At 43.6% G+C, this 21,993-nt stretch overlaps 2 protein-coding genes across 3 annotated transcripts; both read left to right on the forward strand.

Moving 5' to 3' along the window:
- Positions 1–1,421: 1,421 nt before the first annotated feature.
- Positions 1,422–5,013, forward strand: lipt2 (lipoyl(octanoyl) transferase 2). 2 transcript variants are annotated; one of them, XM_012858054.3, is made up of 4 exons: positions 1,422–1,537; positions 2,251–2,565; positions 2,641–2,767; positions 4,574–5,013. In XM_012858054.3, the coding sequence occupies exons 2-4, from the start codon at positions 2,257–2,259 to the stop codon at positions 4,831–4,833; spliced, it is 696 nt and encodes a 231-aa protein (XP_012713508.2). In that variant the 5' UTR covers positions 1,422–1,537; positions 2,251–2,256; the 3' UTR covers positions 4,834–5,013. The 2 variants fall into 2 exon arrangements, with proteins under 2 accessions (XP_012713508.2, XP_012713507.2); XM_012858053.3 differs by lacking the exon at positions 1,422–1,537 and adding an exon at positions 1,547–1,804.
- Positions 5,014–6,772: 1,759 nt separating this feature from the next.
- On the forward strand, positions 6,773–20,473 carry pgm2l1 (phosphoglucomutase 2-like 1). Its single transcript, XM_036131515.1, has 14 exons — positions 6,773–7,106; positions 8,410–8,577; positions 9,766–9,872; positions 10,700–10,784; positions 11,039–11,122; positions 11,415–11,611; positions 13,347–13,536; positions 13,628–13,725; positions 13,915–14,095; positions 14,441–14,534; positions 16,305–16,434; positions 17,104–17,293; positions 19,025–19,158; positions 19,234–20,473. The coding sequence occupies exons 1-14, from the start codon at positions 6,999–7,001 to the stop codon at positions 19,334–19,336; spliced, it is 1,869 nt and encodes a 622-aa protein (XP_035987408.1). The 5' UTR covers positions 6,773–6,998; the 3' UTR covers positions 19,337–20,473.
- The last annotated feature ends 1,520 nt before the right edge of the window (positions 20,474–21,993 follow it).

A 21,993-nucleotide genomic window follows, 5' to 3' on the forward strand; every position in this document is an offset into this window, starting at 1 on the left:
TACGAGATAGCTAAGTCATAATTATTATCAGACAGTATCTCATAATTATCAGAGTGGCAGAAATGAGACACATTGGGATAGTTGGAAACTTCAGGAAAATGCCCAAGGAGCCTTTAAAGGGTGCAGGGTTTCCCAACTCCAGTCCTCGAGGTTCAGTCTCCTGCATATTTTAAACGTGTCCCTGCTACACCTGAATCTAAATGGTTTAGCTCAGAGGGGTCCCCACCCTATCTGGGCCCCTGAGAGAGATTAATCAGCAATCTACACATGCTTACAAAAGAACCACAATGGCTTTATTTTTATCACTGTCTTTGATTCATAAGATAGCATTCACCTAGACTTACACTTAGACAAACTTTATTGTTATTTTGTATGTGCAGAGTGCATACAAAGCAAAATGTCGTTACGACAATGTAATGATAATAATAACAATAACAATAATAATAGTAGTAAGAAATTATAAAAAGAACAATTGACATTAAACAGTGAATGAAAAACACATACAGTTTGCACACAATAACTTTACATAAGCGACACTTATGCTTTGCAATTACTTAATGCAAAAAACGAAGTAAAATAATTAAATACAACTATATGCAAAACAGTGAACAAAAATGTTGGTTATAGACCAAAAGTGCTTTTTATTACTTTAAATTATGTGATCACCCACTTTACTTTACTCCCAGCAGTCTATGACATCATCATACATCAACTCACTTTAATTGTTGTTAATTAGCCGTTGCTCTACATTGGAATCTATGTGACCGTTTCCACTTTCAAAGTTAATAGGTTTCTTCAAGGACTTCCATAAAGCTGCTTCCACTCACAAATTAATCTAAAGGCAGCAAAGCACCACCATCACACATTGCCGATTACACTTTTATTTTAGAGGTGCAGTCATTAGGGACGTTTTACGTGACTCAGCTGAAGGAAGAAGGGTTGGGGACGTTAAAGAAGGTCCAGCATGTTGCAGAAGTTTGCTGGAGGAGAATTCACTGGACTAATACCGCCACCAGTGCAGAGCTTGCTCAGTGTCAGCAGCTGGTGGGCTGCACTGTGTCTGGACTCTGCAGAGAGACTTAACATAGACTATATTGTTATTTAACTGCACATGCTAAATTTTGTTGCAGTGATCCGAGTTAAAAACAGAAGGCATTATAAATATACACATTTGTCAGGAATTCAGCAGTAAAAATAAATAAATACATAAATTTGATATGTAAAGAAAGGTAATGTGTAAGGCCATGTGAGTAGTGCATGTATTGTAGCAGCAGGATGTATTGCAAGGTGAAATACTCTGGACAATCCAATGGAATTTTAGTTATCTGTGTTCTTCTTAAACTTGCTGAGTCATGGTTTTTTTTATGAACGTGTAATATTCCCCTGGAGCTCTGGTTATAATACAGAGTTAAATAGCTTTATTGTGAAGGGCTCAGTGTGTTTCCGGTTGAAAGTGCAGCACCAAACCGGAAACCCAGTGAGATTTCACGGCAGTCAGGTGGAGGACTTGTGTGTCAGCTCGCGGTGACGTTGACAGGTGAGCTCCCGGATCAGGTCTGAGGTTCACCTGCTGTTCTTACCTGGTCAGAGCAGAGCTTCCGGTTCTGGGCTTTACCTGCAGCTCGGAGGAAGAGGTTTTCTCTCCTGAAGCAGCTGTTTTCCAGCTGCAGTCAGGGAGGTACTGGACCGGCACGGTGCAGGGGAAAGTCTAAAAGCAGAGAGAATCCTGGTCGGCTTCTGCATGTGCCGGTTTCTGTGGCTCTCAGCAGGATCTCCTGTCAGAACATCTGACCTGCAGCTGCAGGTTGTATGAAGGATCCCAGGTCCACCTGAGGCCGACCCGCCAGTGCCCCTTTACCTCCTCCTGGTTAGGAGGAATATTTGTTAAAAATAATAATAATAATAATACTCTGACAGTGGTCTGATCAGACCACTGTTGCTTCATGCGTTCAGTATGAGGGATTGCTGCAAAGCCATGGACAATGCTGCTTGGAGAGACTTTAAAGCAATCAACTGGTTCCTTTATATAGGACATTTTTGACCATTGTGTGTAATATGATTGATTTTGACTTTGTAAAGTGCCTCGAGATGACATGTTTCATGAATTGGCATTATATAAATAAAATTGGATTAAATTGAATTAATACTGATTTCTTAAATTAACCGTTTTAATTCTTGTTCCAATGATTCAGATGAAGCCCTCTAACCGGACCGTGTTTGTTTTTGGCCGGTTTTTTGCCCTCCTTGCAGTTCTGGATGCAGACCGGCAGGCCCCTGGTGGAGGTGGTGCGTCTGGGCCAGGTGTCCTATAAGGAAGGTCTGAGGCTGCAGCAGGCCTATGTGGACCGCCACCGGTCCGGTCCAGCCCACGCACTGCTGCTCTGCCAGCACTCGCCGGTCTACACCACCGGCATCCGGAACAAACCGTACCCGGCTCCCCTGCTGGACCGGCTGCGCCTGCTGGGGGCCGACGTCCACCGCACCAACAGAGGAGGACTCATCACCTTCCACGGACCGGGGCAGCTGGTCTGCTACCCGGTCCTGCACCTGGGCGGCTTCAGGAAGGTCGGCGCTGAGCAGACCTGAGCAGACAGCGTGAGGTTTGTGGTTCTGGTTGTAACGGATGTTCTGTTCTCCCAGAGCGTGCGTTGGTACGTGGGTCAGCTGGAGAAGACCGTCATCTCCCTCTGCAGCAGGTTGGGTGTAGAAGCAGCAACGTCTCCTCACACTGGAGTTTGGGTCGGAGACAACAAGATCTGCGCTATCGGTACGACACGGACTGATCCGACGTCTTCAGCAGCAGCTCCTTTTTTTAGATGTTTAATGAGTGTGAGAATACACGATGCAACTTAAATTAATTCATCTCTCTTTCCCTAATCTCTCAGGCTAACAGCTGTACAAGATGTACTTAAAGGAAAAAGTAGAAACGTGTGTAATCATGTAGGACTGCAGCTGCAGAAAGCTTGAATGTTGCTGGAGGATCTGTTAAATGTGGGTGACAAAATATAAACAGCTACTGGATTTTTTACTTGCAGGCGATAAATAACCTTTAATGAAATGAAAGGATTGTTGCCTTTAGTTGGGAAAACGCAGTATTAGGGCAAGAGAAGATCAAAGGAAAAAAACAATGTGGTCACAGAGGAGTCAATTTCTGCTAAAAAAAAACTGCATTAATTTCTTGTAAAAACGTGAATTTAATCTAGAAATGTCAATCTTCTGGTTTAAACTTGTTCCTCTGTGGCCATTTAATTTTTTCCCTTTTAACTAAAATGGCCTCTAATTCTCCATCGTACTTGAAAGATGTTTTTTTTCCTCTTTACAGTGTTTTTTTTTTCTTTTATGGTAATTTTTGTCACTTCATGGTGTTTTTTTCGCCTGTTTTCAGTAGTTTTGTGTCTCTTGAGAGCAGCCTTGGACATATTTAGGTGGTTTTGTGCATCTTTATTGTAGGACTGAAACTACTGGATGAATCGATTATTGAAATAATTGTCTACTCATTTAGAAATCAAATCGTTAACAGGAGTCTACAGACTCTAAAATGTCACTTGCTGAAAGAACAACCCTCTCACAACAGTAGTTAAGTCAAAACTGTAAAATAAATACATCTTGCATTTAAGCTGTAAAATTAGTTTTTTAAACTCTTTTCTGCCATTTAAAATGTTCAGTTAATGTTTGTTTTTTAATTTAAGACAAATTATTGAGGTATGTTAATTTATGTGGAGTTTCTCCTTTATGATTAATTGAAGAAATAGTCGCTAGATTAATCGATTACTAAAATAATCAAAAGCTGCAGCTCTTCTTTATTGTGGTTTAGAGTCTGTATAAATCTATGTTGTGCCAGTTTATGGGTTTTCTTGTATTTTACAATAGATTACTGGTCTTTAATCATGGTTTTTGCATTTTTATTAAATATCACCTGCCTCTACTTTAGTGCTGTGCGTCCGTCCAGGGATTTTTGTTCCTCACTGTCGCTCCATTCAGATCATCCTTTCTATGATTCAGGCTCAGCTGAAGGGTCCCGACCCAAAATGTAGGAGGGCTGAAGTCGACCCACCATTCTTGCGGCTTTGATCCACCTTGGGTGGTAGTTGAGAACCCGTAGGAACTATGAGCGCGTGACGTGCCACAAAGCTGAAAAGACAGCAGCTGCAGCAGCACGATTCTGCCGGTTCACGCAGAAATGAGACACGTTCTCATCCTGCAGTGTCTGACCTGAGAAATATGTTGAAAAGCAGAATCTGATGCAGGAACAAAACAGCTGCTTGTGTTTGAAGCGCTGCAGGTTTTAGGTCGGTGCATGAGGGCTGCGACTCGGAGCCCGACGCTGAGTTTGCCGTTTCCAGCAGAAGATCACTGAGTTGTAGGCCTCGGTTCTTTGGTTCTGCAAGCACAGCTGCTTGATCTGAAGGTTCACTAGGCCCGTGATCCTGGTGATGGAGTGAAAGAACAAAAAGAATCCTTAGTGAGGGGGTTTACGGTTAAAAGAGGCGGTTCCATGTCTAATGTCCTTTCATCAGTCATTGCAGAGATGATCGAGATGCCTCAGTTTGACCGAGTGGTTCTGTGTTCCCAGGGATCCACTGTGGCCGTTACGTCACGTCTCATGGTTTGGCTCTGAACTGCAACACGGACCTGTCGTGGTTCGGCCACATCGTGCCGTGCGGGATCGAAGGTAAAGGTGTGACGTCGCTGAGCAGAGAGCTGCAGAGAGACGTCAGCGTGGAGGAAACCATCCCTCACCTGCTGGACGCCTTCAGGGAGCAATTCAGCTGCCAGCTGACTGAAGGGGAGACACCAGAACCCCAACAGAACAGCGGCCTGTCGTCTGCATAGAAGCAGTTTCACGTGATGCTCAAATTACTTCACGATGCCTTTTTTCTTCTCCACTGGAAACAGACGTTTTTTATTTGCATATCAGGAACACTAAGGCTGTGGATTGCCACCTCCTTTTCTGTTTTCTAATATAAAATAAAGATCCAAGTGATCAGACCATGAGCTAATTCTGCAACAGTTTGGGGCTTGTTGTCTGATTCAGAACCAAATGTTTTAAAATACCTTAGAAATAAAATTTAGGTTAAACTATTTTAAGATTTTAACGTCAGAATTTTGGACCAGTCACAGCTAGACAGGGTCGGCTCCACCCAGTCTAGGATCAGAACCGGGTCTCTGCCTCGACCGGGTCCAGGATTGTGATTTCCTGAGTAATGTTAGTATAGAGCAGGAGATGGACCTTCATCATGTTGGCCCCTGGACCAAACAGAACCACCTTGCAGTTCACCAGAACCAGTCCTGTTTTAGTTCAGTACAGCCTTTCCTTCAGAGGTAACACCACTTGTTGCGTCATGTGGAAACATGTTGGGGATTCCTTTTAAGGGCTTAAAGCTGCTGCTGCATAAAAAATACAATAAAAAACACATCTGAGTGTTTGATGGTTAAAGGCCGTTTTAATTTGAAGGGGTCCATCAGCGAGTTTTATTTTAAACTGATCCATTTTTGTATGTTTTAATTTACTGTTTTTGATTGTTGGTGAAAGGATCTGGTGCACAAATATATTTCTTAATAATACAATAATAATAATAATAGAACTTTATTGATCTCACAATGGAGAAATTCACTTCTTCTGCTCCCCTTGGGGAGCAGTGGGAAGCCACTGTGCGGCGCCTGGGGAGCAATCAGGGGTTAAGGGTCTTGCTCAGGGACCCAGAGTAGTTTTGTTTGTTTTCTTTTATAGGATATATGTATTTAGAAAGTATTATAACAAAAGTAATGTGCTTGATCTTCTGATTTGTTATTAAAGTATGTTCATATATATATTTAAGGTAAATTAATGAAAAATGAGGTCAGTTTCCTGCACAGAAGTTTGTATTTGATTCACGCATTGGTAAAGGAGTTTAACTGTTTTCAAAGATCCAGAACCACATTTGATCAGCTCTAGATCAGAATCTAAAATAAATAAAATGGTCAAAACTGGACTGGATCTGTCTACACTGATTATACATTCTTGAAAGCATAGATTCAGATTGGCAATACCTTCATTCTACCAATTAATATAAAAAAGATAACTATATATTATGCTTAAAATATCCCATTTATTCACTTTACCACATATTTTATAATGGATATATTTCTAACAGTATTTCCGAAACATTTTAATATCACTTTTTTACTATGATGTGTTTCGTTCATGTGGATCCTGCACTTTGGTGCTGATTGACCAAGGAGCAGTTGATCCAAGAGTTCACTTACATTTGCACTATTATCCAAAATGCATAAGGAAAACTTAAACTGGAGACAGGAAATTAGAAAAACAATACGTTGAAATTAAAAGGCTTGTGGGATTTATGTATTTATAAATGCATATAAGTATATATATATATATATATTTTTTTTTTTAAAACGTGTAATTAAAATTGAATGCTTCAATATAAAAGTGTTGAATAAAAAAAAGTGAAGGTCAGTTGAATTATAAAACGTGGTAATGCAAATAAATGAGATATTTTAAACAAGAATATTAATAAATATAACATTGTTTCTCTTTCTTAAATTAGTTGGTCAATTTATGTAAACTGCAAGGGATGCTAACGGTAGCTGGCATGCTAGCGGTAGCCGGGTTTGCTAACACTGGTAGCTGGCATGCTAGCGGTAGCCGGGATGCTAACGGTAGCTGGCATGCTAGCGGTAGCCGGGATGCTAGCGGTAGCCGGGATGCTAACCATAGACATTATATAGATGCTAGCGGTAGTCGGGATGCTAACGGTAGCCGGCATGCTAGCGGTAGCCGGCATGCTAGTGGTAGCCGGGATGCTAACGGTAGCTGAGCTCTCTGCTGTCCGGAAGAGGCGGGCGGTCAGAGGTGACGCACTGCAGCCCCAACAACAACAACCCGGTGGAGACTGCGTGCTGTTCGGGGAAGGCAGGCTGCAGACAACCGGCAAACAGTAGCTGTTCCGTTCTGTCTGATGGCCGAGCTTTAAATTATCCCGCCCCGGTCTGTCAGCATGGAGGACATCGTGGGAACCGGGGACCTAAACGCAAACCTGCGGTGGCAGCTTACCGGGGACCCCCAGCTGGACACGGCGGTGCAGCAGTGGTTAGACTGGGACAGGGTGAGTGTCTGTTAACCCGGGTCACAGTGACTCGGGCTCCAGGTTCGGCTGGTCTAGCCTCCTGGCTGCAGTAAATTACCGTTATCTCGGACTTCCTTTAAAAACTTTGAGAGCGCGTCTCACTTAAACGAGTTTAAAAACACAAAGGGAGTTAAAATAAAGTGGCGCAGTAATATTTGATGCCTCCTGGAAAAAAAATGGCCTGTTTATTTTCTAATAAAGAACACGCTTCTGCCACAAAATCAAAACTTTTATCAGATGTTTTGCTTAACGCGTTTAGATCAGAGGCTGATAAAGAGATGATCACTGTTGCAAAGTCACACCTGGGCTTAATTACTGTGCTGAATTAATGCATTAAACCTGCAGACAGAGCGTCTGGTTCCGATTGTTTCAGTCTGCGGACTTTAAACCTGAGCATGGAAGTTCTGAGCCAGGACTGCAGCAGATGTGTCTGCAGAATAAGAACAATGCCACTTATGAGGTGATTTTATAGCAGCATGACTCAGCTGTTGCACTCATGAAACGCCTGCGCCATCAAAGGACCAGAGTGCGGATTTATTCCCATCCTGAGCTCAGATCAGCAGGAAATACCTGGAACCAGCCCCGTTAGAGGGTGCTGGTCTGGCTGATTAAAGGGGTGGAGGTGGGTCTGTGTGATAACTAACTGGATGTCTGGTAGGCGAGCAGGTTCACCTACTGGACATGTCCTCAGTGACCAGGAGGTCTGCGCAGGGTCCAGTCATTATTAGGATGATGAGAGTAAACCAGCCTCTTTCAGAGCCACACATCCATCGGCTCACAGCCCAATGTTCTGTAAACCCATCAACAGGAAACACTGACGCTCGTCTGTATGTTTTAAATAGAAAAAAGTGGAATGATTGCTGGTAGATATAAAACCAGACCAAATCAAACTCATATATTTTTCCTGGTGTACTCCCTGATGTCCAGCCAGGACCTCCTCTCTGCCCTCAGGGCCGCGTGGGTTTAAAGGTTACCGTGACCTTCTCTGTAAATGTCAGCAGCCGGGAAAGGATTCCCACATGTTAGGATTTCTATCTTTATCCTCCAAGCTAGAACATGTCGATGAAGATGAGTGAGATGACGGGACGCAGTCTGAGACCATGACCAGATTAGAACCACCTCCTACAGTTCTGAGCCTGCTGGTCCATCTGAACCGCTTTAACTCCACACATCTCACTGTTGCTGTAACTGGACCTGGGTGTTGCGTTTTACGGGTTCCCGTGGGTGATCCCAGGACTCAACACAGACTAATAGTCTATATTTATTCTCTGGATTCCTATAGAACCCCTGGACCCGGGCTCAGGTGGACTCTCTGGTGGCAGGGGGTTGTCTGGATGAGCTGAGGTCCAGACTATGTGGCCGGATGAGCTTCGGTACAGCCGGACTCCGAGCACCGATGGGAGCAGGATTTAACCGGATCAACGACCTTACCATCATCCAGTCCACACAGGTTACAGACCAGTTAGTCACTAACACTTCTAGTTAGTCTGCAGAACAATTAGCACACCAGTAATACTACTAGACAGTCTACATACTAATTAATACACCAGTAACACTACTAGACAGTCTACAGACCAACTAATACACCAGTAACACTACTAGTTAGTCTACAGAACAATTAACACACCAGTAATACTACTAGTCAGTCTACAGACCAATTAATACACCAGTAACACTACTAGTCAGTCTACAGACCAATTAATACACCAGTAACACTACTAGTCAGTCTACACACCAGTTATTACACCAGTAACATTCCTAGTCAGTCTACACACCAGTTATTACACCAGTAACATTCCTAGTCAGTCTACACACCAGTTGTTACACCAGTAACACTACTAGTCAGTCTACAGACCAATTAATACACCAGTAACACTACTGATCAGTCTGCAGACCAATTAATACACCCGTAACACCACTCCAGCCAGTCTACAGACCAGTTGTTACACCAGTAATACTACTAGTTAGTCTACAGACCAGTTGTTACACCAGTAACACTACTAGTTAGTCTACAGAGCAATTAACACACCAGTAACACTACTAGTCAGTCTACAGACCAATTAATACACCAGTAACACTACTGATCAGTCTGCAGACCAATTAATACACCCGTAACACCACTCCAGCCAGTCTACAGACCAGTTGTTACACCAGTAACACTACTAGTTAGTCTACAGACCAATTAATACACTAGTAACACTACTAGACAGTCTACAGACAATTGATACAACAGTAACACTACTAGTCAGTCTACAGACCAATTAATACACCAGTAACACTACTGATCAGTCTGCAGACCAATTAATACACCCGTAACACCACTCCAGCCAGTCTACAGACCAGTTGTTACACCAGTAACACTACTAGTTAGTCTACAGACCAATTAATACACTAGTAACACTACTAGACAGTCTACAGACAATTAATACACCAGTAACATTCCTAGTCAGTCTACAGACCAGTTGTTACACCAGTAACACTGCTAGTTAGTCTACAGAGCAATTAACACACCAGTAACACTACTAGTCAGTCTACAGACCAGTTATTACATAAATAATGGCTATTTTATACTAGTTACAGACCAGTGAAACAGCTAGCATCTTTTCAGCATCTGACTCGTTGCTCCTTCTCCTTTCAGGGTTTATATGCGTACCTGTGCAGGTGCTTTGCTGACCTCAGCAGCAGGGGAGTGGTTGTTGGATTCGACACCAGAGGTCAGGAGGAGAGCGGCTGCAGCAGTCTGAGGTGGTCACCAGGAGCTCTTGTTCCATTTCCAGTGTTTTACACAAACATTGAATATGTGGTTTAATAGGATAAAATTGGCAGTTTATTTTTTCTGTGTAACAGGATATTTCTGTAGCTGAAACCCACAGCTGGCTGTCAGAGAGCTAAAAAGCAACATGAGGAGGTGAAGCTAATGCAGGGGAAATGAAGACTGAAAAGAATGAACGTTTATGGGCGTTTTCACAAATCACTGATAGTGTAGCTCCCTGCTAGAGATGGAGATCCATCGTTCTCTTGATTAAGCAGGAGTAAAATGCTGTCTAACACGACAATTATGTCCTGTGTGCAATCTGTTATCCCAACTGGGCAGCATTCCAGCTGGAAAACTAATCCTGGACAAGGAGAGTTTCACATACAGACAAAGAAGTTTGTGTCCTAACAGGAAAGTTATAGTCCTGACTAGGATTGGGGTCCTGATTGGAGGTTTGCTATCAGAAGTCTACATTCAGTCAGGGAAAACTTGAGTCCTGAAAGAAATTTGCCTCCTATCTTGAATTTTTTTGTCCAATGGTAAGTTGGAATCCAGAAGGGAGGATTGCGTCCCACAGAACGTTTTGTATCCCATCCGTAAAGTTTGCGTTCTGAGAAGAAAGTTTGTCCAAATAGGAAGTTTCTGTCCGAATGCTAGAAGTTATTTGGCCTAACAGGAAGCGGGAGTTCTCAGCGGGAGTTTTAACCACAGAAATGTATCTCTCCTGACAGGAAGTTTAACTGGACATTTGTCCCAGCGCGGCTGGGATCAGGAATGTCATGTCCTAACGAGGTCTCTGTGTGTTTGCCTGTCCCAGGCTGGCGAAGCTGACGGCTGCTGTGATGCTCAGCAGAGGCGTTCCTGTTCATCTTTTCTCCACGTTCGTCCCGACTCCTTATGTGGTGAGGAAGCTCAGTCGCATCTGTTCCTGCAGACATGTCTGTGATGTCGTCTCTATCCCATCAGCTGCAATTTTATCATATGTATCTCCTGTTGCTGTTTTGTTTTTAAATGATGCTGAGGAAATAAATCCTCCTCGCTGATTCTCCAGAACATCCTTTGCAGTTTAAAACAGATAATGTTCTGGAACCGTCTAACCCCAGTTGAGGTGTTTCTTTATCAAACAACTGTTTAATTTCCATGTTGTGTTTTCCAGCCTTACGCCGTGAAGAAGCTTGGAGCAGCATCTGGGGTGATGATCACTGCGTCACACAATCCAAAAGAGGACAATGGTTACAAGGTCAGGCTCTGGGATCACCGAAACCAAACACGACCTCCTGTGGTGCTCATCCTGTGTTTACAGTCTACAAAGACTTCACCAGGAAGTCTCATCGTTTGAAATTCTGAGTGTCTAAGTTAACCCTTTGCTCCTCAGTCAGAACTTCAGTTGCAGTTGTTAATCTCAGTCTGTGGAAAACTGAACCACCTGGAATTCTAGCATGAATGAGAAATGGAGAAATTCTAGTGAATTTCTCCATTGTGAGATCAATAAAGCCTATCTTATCTGAATGTTTGTGTCTGTCCCTCTGCAGGTGTACTGGTGTAACGGTGCTCAGATCGCCTCTCCTCATGATAAGGAGGTGTTGCGCTGTATAGAAGAACAGCTTGAGCCCTGGAACGCCTCCTGCTGGGACGAGAAGCTGGTGGATAACAGTTCTCTCAGGACCGACCCTCTGACCCAGATCAACAGCCGCTACATGGAAGACCTCACTTCCCTCTGCTTCCACAGGTAGCTTCCTGTTCCCTCGCTCTACTTCCACGAGTAGCTTCCTGTTCTTTCGCTCTGCTTCCACGAGTAGCTTCCTGTTCCCTTGCCCTGCTTCTAGGAGTAGCTTCCTGTTCCCTCGCTCTGCTTCCACGAGTAGCTTCCTGTTCCCTCACTCTGCTTCTAGGAGTAGCTTCCTGTTCCCTTGCCCTACTTCCACGAGTAGCTTCCTGTTCCCTCACTCTGCTTCTAGGAGTAGCTTCCTGTTCCCTCGCTCTGCTTCTAGGAGTAGCTTCCTGTTCCCTCACTCTGCTTCCACGAATAGCTTCCTGTTCTTTCGCTCTGCATCTATGAGTAGCTTCCTGTTCTTTCGCTCTGCTTCCACTAGTAGCTTCCTGTTCCCTCGCTCTGCTTCCACGAGTAGCTTCCTGTTCCCTCGCTCTGCTTCCACGAGTAGCTTCCTGTTCCCTCCTCCTACTTCCACAAGTAGCTTCCTGTTCCCTCGATCTGCTTCCACGAGTAGCTTCTTGTTCCCTCGCTCTGCTTCCACGAGTAGCTTCCTGTTCCCTCGCCCTGCTTCTACGAGTAGCTTCCTGTTCCCTCCTCCTACTTCCACAAGTAGCTTCCTGTTCCCTCGATCTGCTTCCACGAGTAGCTTCTTGTTCCCTCGCTCTGCTTCCACGAGTAGCTTCCTGTTCCCTCGCCCTGCTTCCACGAGTAGCTTCCTGTTCCCTCGCTCTGCTTCCACTAGTAGCTTCTTGTTCCCTCGCTCTGCTTCCACTAGTAGCTTCCTGTTCCGTCGCTCTGCTTCCACTAGTAGCTTCCTGTTCCCTCGCTCTGCTTCCACGAGTAGCTTCCTGTTCCCTCGCTCTGCTTCCACGAGTAGCTTCCTGTTCCCTCCTCCTACTTCCACAAGTAGCTTCCTGTTCCCTCGATCTGCTTCCACGAGTAGCTTCCTGTTCCCTCGCTCTGCTTCCACGAGTAGCTTCCTGTTCCCTCGCTCTGCTTCCACGAGTAGCTTCCTGTTCCCTCGCTCTGCTTCCACGAGTAGCTTCCTGTTCCCTCGCTCTGCTTCCACGAGTAGCTTCCTGTTCCCTCGCTCTGCTTCCACGAGTAGCTTCCTGTTCCCTCCTCCTACTTCCACGAGTAGCTTCCTGTTCCCTTGCCCTGCTTCCACGAGTAGCTTCCTGTTCCTTCGCTCTGCTTCCACGAGTAGCTTCCTGTTCCTTCGCTCTGCTTCCACGAGTAGCTTCCTGTTCCCTCGCTCTGCTTCTACGAGTAACTTCCTGTTCCCTCGCTCTGCTTCCACGAGTAGCTTCCTGTTCCCTCGCTCTGATTTTACGAGTAGTTTCCTGTTCCCTCGCTCTGCTTCTACGAGTAGCTTCCTGTTCCCTCGCTCTGCTTCCACGAGTTGTTTCCTGTTCCTTCGCTCTGCTTCCACGAGTACTTCCTGTTCCTTCGCTCTGCTTCCACGAGTAGCTTCCTGTTCCCTCGCTCTGCTTCCACGAGTAGCTTCCTGTTCCCTCGCTCTGCTTCCACGAGTAGCTTCCCGTTCCCTCACTCTGCTTCTAGGAGTAGCTTCCCGTTCCCTCACTCTGCTTCCACAAGTAGCTTCCTGTTCCTTCGCTCTGCTTCCACGAGTAGTTTCCTGTTCCCTTGCCCTGCTTCCACAGGTATCCTGTTCCCTTGCTCTGAATCTTCCTGTATCTCCAGATCTGAGCAGTTTTCCTGGTTCTCTTCTCTTCTCTCTGTCTTTCAGGGATCTCAACAGCAGCTGCACGCTAAAGTTCGTCCACTCGTCTTTCCACGGAGTCGGACACGACTTTGTCCAGCGGGCCTTCCGGGTGTTTGGCTTTGCACCCCCCATTCCCGTCCCTGAGCAGAGAGACCCCGACCCGAACTTCTCATCAGTTCGCTGTCCAAACCCTGAAGAGGGAGAGTCTGTCCTGGTAAAGTGGATCTCCGCAAAGACGGAACCTCCGGGGTTTTTTCCTTTTGTTCTGCAGTTGTTCTGATTTATTTTCCTCCTCTGTCTTCCAGGAGCTGTCTCTCGTCTTGGCTGATCGGGAAAACGCTCGGATCGTTCTAGCCACAGATCCTGATGCGGACCGCCTGGCCGTGGCCGAGCGGTCTGACGGGTACGTGACGTCTGCTGCAGTTAGACACCCATCCAGCAGGGGGAGTTTAGCTCTGGGGGTGTGTGTGTGTGTGTGTGTGTGTGTGTGTGTGTGTGTGTGTGTGTGTGTGGGGGGGGGGGGGGGGGGGGGTTATACAGGTGTGCTCACCGCTGGTCCTGTGGTGCTGAGGCCCGTCTGCATGTGTTCCAGGCGTGGGTGGAAGGTGTTCTCTGGAAACGACCTAGCGGCCCTGTTGGGATGGTGGATGTTCTTCAACTGGAAGGAGAACCACCCGGACCCAGCGGACACGGAGAGCGTCTACATGCTGGCCACCACCGTGTCGTCAAAGATCCTGCAGGCGTTCGCTCGCATCGAGGGCTTCCACTTCGAGGTCGGACACTTCTACGTGTTTCTGGTCAAAAGAACCGCTGGACTGCAGCTACTGCTCCTCGTTGTTCTAACAATCAGCTGTTTTTCTCCTTCTCTTCCTGTGTAGTTTTTTAATCTTATTTTAAGGTATAACTTGGTTTTATGTAACTTTACAGTCCGATCAGAGACTGGGACGGGTCAATGATTGAGCATGTGCTGTCCCTGAATAAACATCTGAAGGTTACTGGTTCTGATAGATCTCTGTAAAACTGCTGCAGAAACACAGCTTTGATGTGACGCACAGCTTCCTGCTTAAATACCGCCACCTGCTGACTGAGGAAGGTTCTGCATCTCTGTGCTCCAACAGGAAACACTTCCTGGCTTCAAATGGATCGGGAACAGAATCCACGAGCTCTCCAAAACTGGAAACAGGGTCATATTTGCCTTCGAAGAGTCTATAGGTGAGACCTTTGATTGTCTGCTGATGTTTTAAGCTTGTCTGTGTCTGTGTGACTCCGTTATCCCAGTGGGAGAACAGAGCAGAACCCAGGCACTGATGATAAGGAGTGGGAACACATGAATGACCTCCAACAGTAACTAACAACATCTGTGTCCTAAATGTTTACGAACTGCTCTGCTGCAGGTAAAACACCTGCTGACAGATTTTGTTGCCACTGCGCTCTTTAATCTAAATAGATTAAAAGGCTGTGATGTAACAGAATTATTTAGATTGAGTTCAACATGTGAGCCCAGCACCCCGCCTCTCGCCCGGTGAACGCTGGAGATAGGCACCAGCAACCCCCCCGACCCCATGAGGGATTAAGCAGATCAGAAAATGGATGGATGGATGGATGTGAGCCCAGCTAAAGGGACCTGTAGTTGTACTAATCTGCCAGTAGGTGTCACCATAAACACACTAAACCTTCCTTATCTGCCTGCGTAGCTTAAAGCTGTGGTTCTCAAATGTTTCCTGTTGCTCCGTGCTTTGAAGAATGAAAAATGTTCCCAACAAAGTGGGTCAATGATGTCCCTTTTTATTGTTTTCTGTTTTAATGCATTGAACCCGTTGCTCTGAAGATTACCCAGAATCCCTTTTAAAATGATTAAATACGTTATGTAACAGTGGTTTCTAACAACTAGAATGTTTTAAACAATAGCACACAGAGTTCTAGTCTGAAGCTGAACCTGATGACCTGGATGACTGAGAGTCTTCACCAATATATAGAATATTAACAACAATATAAAAGATTTTGTGTCCGACTCACTCCTGCAGTCAGAACAAAGGATGACACTAAAATGGCCTGTTAACAGCTTGTTCTCTCTCTGGAAAGACGACACGTTACGTTTAACTGGTTATGAACCTCATCATCAGTGAATTTCAGAACCCAGCTGAAAATATGGCAAAAATAATTAATATTTAAGACTAATTTCAGTTGCATTTAGTTTTATACGTTTTTAGAAGGTTAATATTATTCATCTAACCATACGTTACCTCAATGCCTTCAAGCCCCCCGTCCATTTTACTTTTTATTATGATGGTTTTTACCCCCCATGGTAACCAAGAATCTTTTCTTTAGATAAATAATTTTGTCAACTCTGATCGATGTAATGGAAAATAAACATTGAATAAGTTTAATTGAATGATAACAGGAATTTGAAGATTTAACTTGGTATTCCTCCCTACGGACTGCTGACCTGTCCAGGTTGTAGCCCGACTCTCGCCCAATGACGGCTGGAGATGCAACGCTCCACGGACGAACAGGGATGGATGATGGGCGGATAGTACAGGAGTACTATATTCCAGCCTTAAAAGAAAAAAATAATGCATGGACTAAATCTTGTGCATCACTCTAGGACAGAATATCTCTAATGTTGGAAGAACTGTGGAGATGAGAGAAGGAAGTCCCATTTTTAATATTTTTTTTCCTGGTCAAAGGTGACACTAAAGGTTGTTTTAAGCTATATTCACAGAAAAAAAACATCTAATTATTACATTTTTGCAGCCATGTTCTGATTTTCATCAAAGTAAAACATTTGCTAAGTAGGAAGTGTGAGCCTCTGAACGTCTGTCTGGCTTTACAGTGACAACTACTGACGGATTAGCAATATAAATTATAAATGGCGGACGTTATAAAGTCTCATCACCCCTTACGGGTAAATGTAATTATTTTACTGTTGAAAAGAAGCTGATTCTAAGGTAAAATTATTTCATTCAAGTCGTGCATCTGCAGGTTTCCTGTGTGGCAGCATGGTCCCTGAGAAAGATGGCGTGAGTGCGGCCGTGGTCGTGGCAGAAATGGCGGCATACCTGCAGACAAAGAGGTTGAGTCTGAACCAGCAGCTGCACAACATCTACAGGACGTAAGATGCTGCACGATGTGGGGGGGGGGGGGGGTTAAAAAGAGGAAGTAATTGGATTTCTTCATCAGAATCTCGACTGACTTTTAGGAAATCTTTTAGTCAGGATAAGTTTTGTCTCCTGTGATGGTTCCAGGCAGGGGGGAAGCTTCATATTTCCCCCGTTCATAGTGGAGCTGTACACCAACCTCACCACCAGAGGGCGACATACAGCAGCAGTTCTGACATCTGCAGTTATGAATCAGACTCCACTGAGAACAGCAGCAGGAGCATTAAAAAATAGAACTATAACGTTTCACTGCACTGACAAAATTAGCCGACATATGATTAACAAACCCAATTTTACTAAATAATCCTCAGGAACTCATACTAACAGGATTTAAAATGATGAGTAACGTCCATATTTGACATGCAGGAAGCTTCGTACTCGAGGGAATCTGCTGATTCTATTTTCCTAGGAGAGATCAATTTATAGGGTTTTAAACTGGATTATACAAAGTTTGAGGAAGTGTTTGTGTGTTTTAGTCATTTTTTATGTTTTTTTTCCTGTAGCTGCTGCAGGTTTTTCTGTTTGATCGCTGGTTGTTGACTGCAGACGGGTTTCCACAGTCTGAGTGTTTTTTATACTGTTATTTTGACTGTCTAGTTTATGTAGCCACTTTTTGTCTGCAGGTACGGTTACCATGTGTCCAAGACCTCCTACGTCACCTGTAACGACCCCCCCACCATCCAGAGGATCTTCAGCCGGATCAGGAACTTCGACGGAGACGACTCGTATCCGAAGGCGTGCGGCGGCGTGCGGATCGTCCACGTCAGGGACGTTACCACGGGATACGACAGCAGCCGGCCCGACCTCAGATCAGTGAGACAAAATCAAACTCTTTTCCTCTGCAGGTTGTAGATTCAGCTCAGTTCAAACACGTGACGTACTGTAACGCCTCAGTAGTACAGGTACTGGAGTGAGTGTGTCCTGTTTGGACCTCTTACACCCAGCCCCTCCTCACTGATCCCTCAATCCTACTTTCTAAATGTAATATGGCCACCATAGGTTGTGGTTTGCACAGGTCCACCTGAATGAAGCACCAGAGTTCTGGAACAAACGCAGCATATTTGCAAAATAACACCTCATCAACTATTAAAGAGTAACTAGCCTCCAAATTAACTATTTTCTGCTAGTAAACTGTTAACATGGTTATCTTATAGTACTGTCTACATATTTTGTTCATTATTTTTACAAAGTAGTGCATATTTGATGAAATCCTGCTTTTCTGTATAAAATAGTCAGTGTGGCGCCCTCGTAGGGTTAAACGGTGGTCTATAATTTAATTTAGTATCTGTATGGCAAGCTGTTTTAACATTTAATCAGTAAATTTATATCGCTAATATTCTGACTTGTCAAAACTAAATTACAGATATGTACGATGACAGATATGACAATCCACAGTCCACTGAGTGCTGTACATAAAAATTATATAAATTAAAATTAATTAAATTTTATTTCTATAGCACCAATTCATGAAACATGTCATCTCAAGGCACTTTCCAAACTCAAATTCAATGAGATTATACAGATTGGTCAAAAAATGTCCTATGTAAGGGAACGAGTTGATTGCATCAAATTAACAGTTAATTAAAATAAAATTAGACAAGTTACAAATAGTCAACCTCTCAGGATGGTCAAAAGGCTTCTGCAGATAAATGTGCTTTAAGGAGTTTGTTAAACTCAGAGAAGACGCCTGTTTGGCACAAATTAAGATTATTCCATAACTTTGGGGCAGCTATAGCTACAGTGCAGCAAATTGAGCCATCTGAGGGCAACGGTGCCTGACTAAGACACCCAGGACACATGAAACCTTTTCCTTTATTAAACAATGTTGTAGTTAATAGTTCTTTTTAAAAAAAATAAGCCAGTTTGCAAGGAGAAGTTGTATAAAAAATGGTTCAGCAACTTAACGGCAACACAATTTTTTTGTTTTGTTTTTGTGACGTTATTAGAAAATATCACAGTTGACTATAAAGGCATAATCTGGATAATCAGATTTATACTCTGGCCAACTAAAATACCCCTGATCATCATTAATCTACGCGTTGGTTTATCAACTATGACATCATTTCCCACCATGACCGGGTTTCACCAAGCCTCCCTGTGGGTCCGACATTTTCCACTCTGCTGTGTCATGACGCCACATAATGACTCAGAAATATATTTTTTTCCATTGCTGCGGGAGGGATAAACATAGTGGAAACAGACTGTAAAACGCTCCTTCTAAAGAAGGAAGAGGAGGAATTAGGGGTCTGGGCTGAAGCACCTAAAATGCTCCTTAAAGCTGCGCACCGACGTCACCGTTTGTGTTCCTGAATTCACGTGCAACTTAAACTTTTTTTATTATTTTTTTATGTGCTTTATAAATACTTTGGATTAGGATCTAAACTGGTAGGACCAGAGCTGATAGCTGCTGCCTTGCAGCAAGAGTGTTAACTGGTCTCTAAATTGGCCTTAATTATAAGTGTGCAGGTGTGCAGACCCATCTCAGCTCTGATCCGACCTGGTTCTGATTGACGGTTCCTGTAACTCCTGATGTTTCCTCCACAGACGCTTCCCGTGTCCAGGAGCAGCCAAATGATCACCTTCACTCTGCAGAACGGCGTGGTGGCCACGCTGCGCACCAGCGGTACCGAACCAAAGATCAAGTATTACACCGAGTTCTGCGCCGCACCGGGACAAAGGTCAGCTGATGCGGTATATGACATCACTGGGGGCGGGACTTTGTGACATCACTGATCTCTTTCTCTGTCCCGCAGTGACGTGTCCCAGCTGGAGGAGGAGCTCCGGAAGGTAACGGTCGCTTTGCTGGACGAGTTCCTGGAACCTGACAAGAACCACCTGATCCGCCGCGTCGTCTAGCTCCGCCTCCTACTTCCTGTGATGACATCACTTCCTGTTTGAGTTGCAGCCGCTTTACTGAACTGAACTCCATTTGACGATGTTCACCTGAGGGTTTCCTGTCCTCTGATTGGCCAACGGTCACCTGTCAGGGTGCAGGAACAGTCGGTTCAGATATGGAGGTTTATTGAGGCATAAAAAACTCAGATGTTTCTTTATGTAAATTATTAGTTTTTGTTTTATTTATTTTTTTAAGAAACGTAAAAACAATCAGTTTCAGAGGAAAACTAAACCAAACAATTATCTGAGTTTAATCGCAGTTCATTTGAGAAATGTGATTTGGTTCAAATGTTTTCTGTGAATTTTCCTCGCTTGAAGACGTCGCCTCAGACTTCAGATGCTTTATGAGCTTCAGGCTGATCTGCAAACCAAACACTGAGGGGAAAAAACCTTCACAGCTGCTGAATGTTTATGTGAGAAACTCAGTAACACTTGATCTTAACCACATAAAAAAGATGATTTAATATTAGAAATTGACAAGTTTGTGCCTAAAAAAATTATTTCTGTTAAAAACTTTCTGCCAACTTGTCAGAAATCATTTCAGTTAAAAAAAAAAAAAAAAATCTAGTAAAATGTTTTCACTAGATTTACTGTTTCTCAACAATGCGTAGGATCTCGTTGGTTGACTCTCACACCAGTGCATTCTGGGACTCGTAGTGCACTCCTGACCACTTCAGAGCTTTATAGAACCTGTGTTTCGCTGCTGAAATATTTAGTTTTTTTCTGATAGTAAAATGAAAACCTGATTATTTTCCACCAACTCTGGGCATATTTAAGTTTTCCCAGATAATAAATTGTTGTGAAACCATCTGAATCTACAGGTTTAAACTGCTCTTGTTTGAATTTAGAAGCTGATCTTCCAGTAAAAACAGCAGAATGCTCCTTTATCACTGTTCTCGGCTTTAACTAGATGTGGACAAGTTATGTATTTTTCTACTGGCAGAGATGCAGATATATTTATGAGGAGCGGGGCTTCCTGCTGTCGAAGACTTTTATTTTGGTAAAGACTGAGCTTCCTGTCGCAGCGTCACTCCTTTTGTTTCAATGTAAGCTAAAGTTCTGATGTTTCTCTGAGCTACAATAAAATATAAAACTCCAGCAGCGTGTGGCCTGTTGTTATTAAAGCAGGGAGTCCTCTGCTTGTCCCTCATCAGGGCTCGGTCTGCTGTCTGATTTGTTGTCCCTCTGGTTAGCCGTGAAGAGGGGAGAGAAGGTGCGGTCCTGAACTGATTAACCACAGTTGCCAGGTCATTAGGCTGAAAAGTGATGCTTTATAGAAGAGTAGTTCCAGACAGAGTGCCAGAGTGCTTGGAACCACCGACCCAGTTCAGATAACATGGCACCCATCACTAACTGTGGACACTTCACTCTGGACTTCACGCAACATGAACACTGGGCCTCTCTTCTAGACTCTTCGATTTCCAAATGAAATTAAATCTTTGCTTTCATCTTGAAAGAGGACTTTATATGAGGTAAGGTCACTGTCAAAATAGACTTGTACAAAAAAGGATAGTTGTGTCCATATTAGTCAGAAGTTGTGCATTACAAACATTTGTATCTCATGCAAAAGATACAACATACAGTTTAAATAGTTACAACTTCAATAACTAATATACAAATTTCAAGTTTAAACTTGTCCTTTATTCTTCATGAACGCAAACAGCAGCGGCTGCTTGAGTATACGGATTTTTTCTTTGAGAAGACAAATTCAATTATTAGTTCAAATATTATGAAATAAATAAATAAAGGGGAGTGGTGGCCTAGTGGTTAGAGCACAGAGCTTCGGTCCCAGAGGTTCTGAGTTCCATTCCAAACTGCCATTCTGGGTCCCTGAGCAAGACCCTTAACCCCAGATTTCTCCCCAGGCGCCGCACAGTAGCAGCCCACTGCTCCCCAAGGGGATGGGTTAAGATGCAGAAGTGAATTTCTCCATTGTGAGATCAATAAAGTTCAATTAATTATTATTATTAATTCACAACAGTGGTCTGACGTCACGGTTTTCAAGGCTGGTGTTTTGCATGCGTGGGTTTTCTCCGGGTACTCCGGCTTCCTCCCACAGTTCAAAACCCGCGATCCCATAAGGGATTAAGTGGGTCAGAAAATGGATGGATATATATATATATATATATATATATATATATATATATATATATATATATATATATATATATATAACAAACCAAATGATCCTAAATTACTGGACAGACATAAAAAGACATTACAAAATAAGAGTATTTTTCTTTTTGCTATGATTTTGTAATCTCTTTGATTCTAAGATGCATTATTTAGTTTTTTGTTGATTTTTTTCTTTTCTGACACATTGCGGTTTGTATTATATTCAATTCAATTCAGTTCAATTTTATTTATATAGCGCCAAATCATGAAACATGTCATCTCAAGGCACTTTACAAAGTCAAGTTCAATCATATTATACAGATTGGTCAAAAATGTCCTATATAAGGAAACCAGTTGATTGCATCAAAGTCCCGACAAGCAGCATTCACTCCTGGGGAAGCGTAGAGCCACAGGAAGAGTCATCTGCATTGTACATGGCTTTGCTGCAATCCCTCATACTGAGCAAGCATGAAGCGACAGTGGGAAGAAAAACCACCCATTAA

This window comes from Fundulus heteroclitus, unplaced genomic scaffold (genome assembly GCF_011125445.2).
Source record: "Fundulus heteroclitus isolate FHET01 unplaced genomic scaffold, MU-UCD_Fhet_4.1 scaffold_44, whole genome shotgun sequence".
Classification (NCBI taxonomy): domain Eukaryota; kingdom Metazoa; phylum Chordata; class Actinopteri; order Cyprinodontiformes; family Fundulidae; genus Fundulus; species Fundulus heteroclitus.

Coding starts and splice junctions, on each gene's coding strand:
- lipt2 (XM_012858053.3), top strand. CDS start 1,742: ATGTGCCGGTTTCTGTGGCTCTCAGCAGGATCTCCTGTCAGAACATCT. Junction 1,805..2,250: donor CATCTGACCTGCAGCTGCAG/GTTGTATGAAGG, acceptor CCCTCCTTGCAG/TTCTGGATGCAGACCGGCAG. Junction 2,768..4,573: donor CAACAAGATCTGCGCTATCG/GTACGACACGGA, acceptor CTGTGTTCCCAG/GGATCCACTGTGGCCGTTAC.
- pgm2l1 (XM_036131515.1), top strand. CDS start 6,999: ATGGAGGACATCGTGGGAACCGGGGACCTAAACGCAAACCTGCGGTGG. Junction 8,578..9,765: donor CCATCATCCAGTCCACACAG/GTTACAGACCAG, acceptor TTCTCCTTTCAG/GGTTTATATGCGTACCTGTG. Junction 16,435..17,103: donor CTGCACAACATCTACAGGAC/GTAAGATGCTGC, acceptor TTTTGTCTGCAG/GTACGGTTACCATGTGTCCA.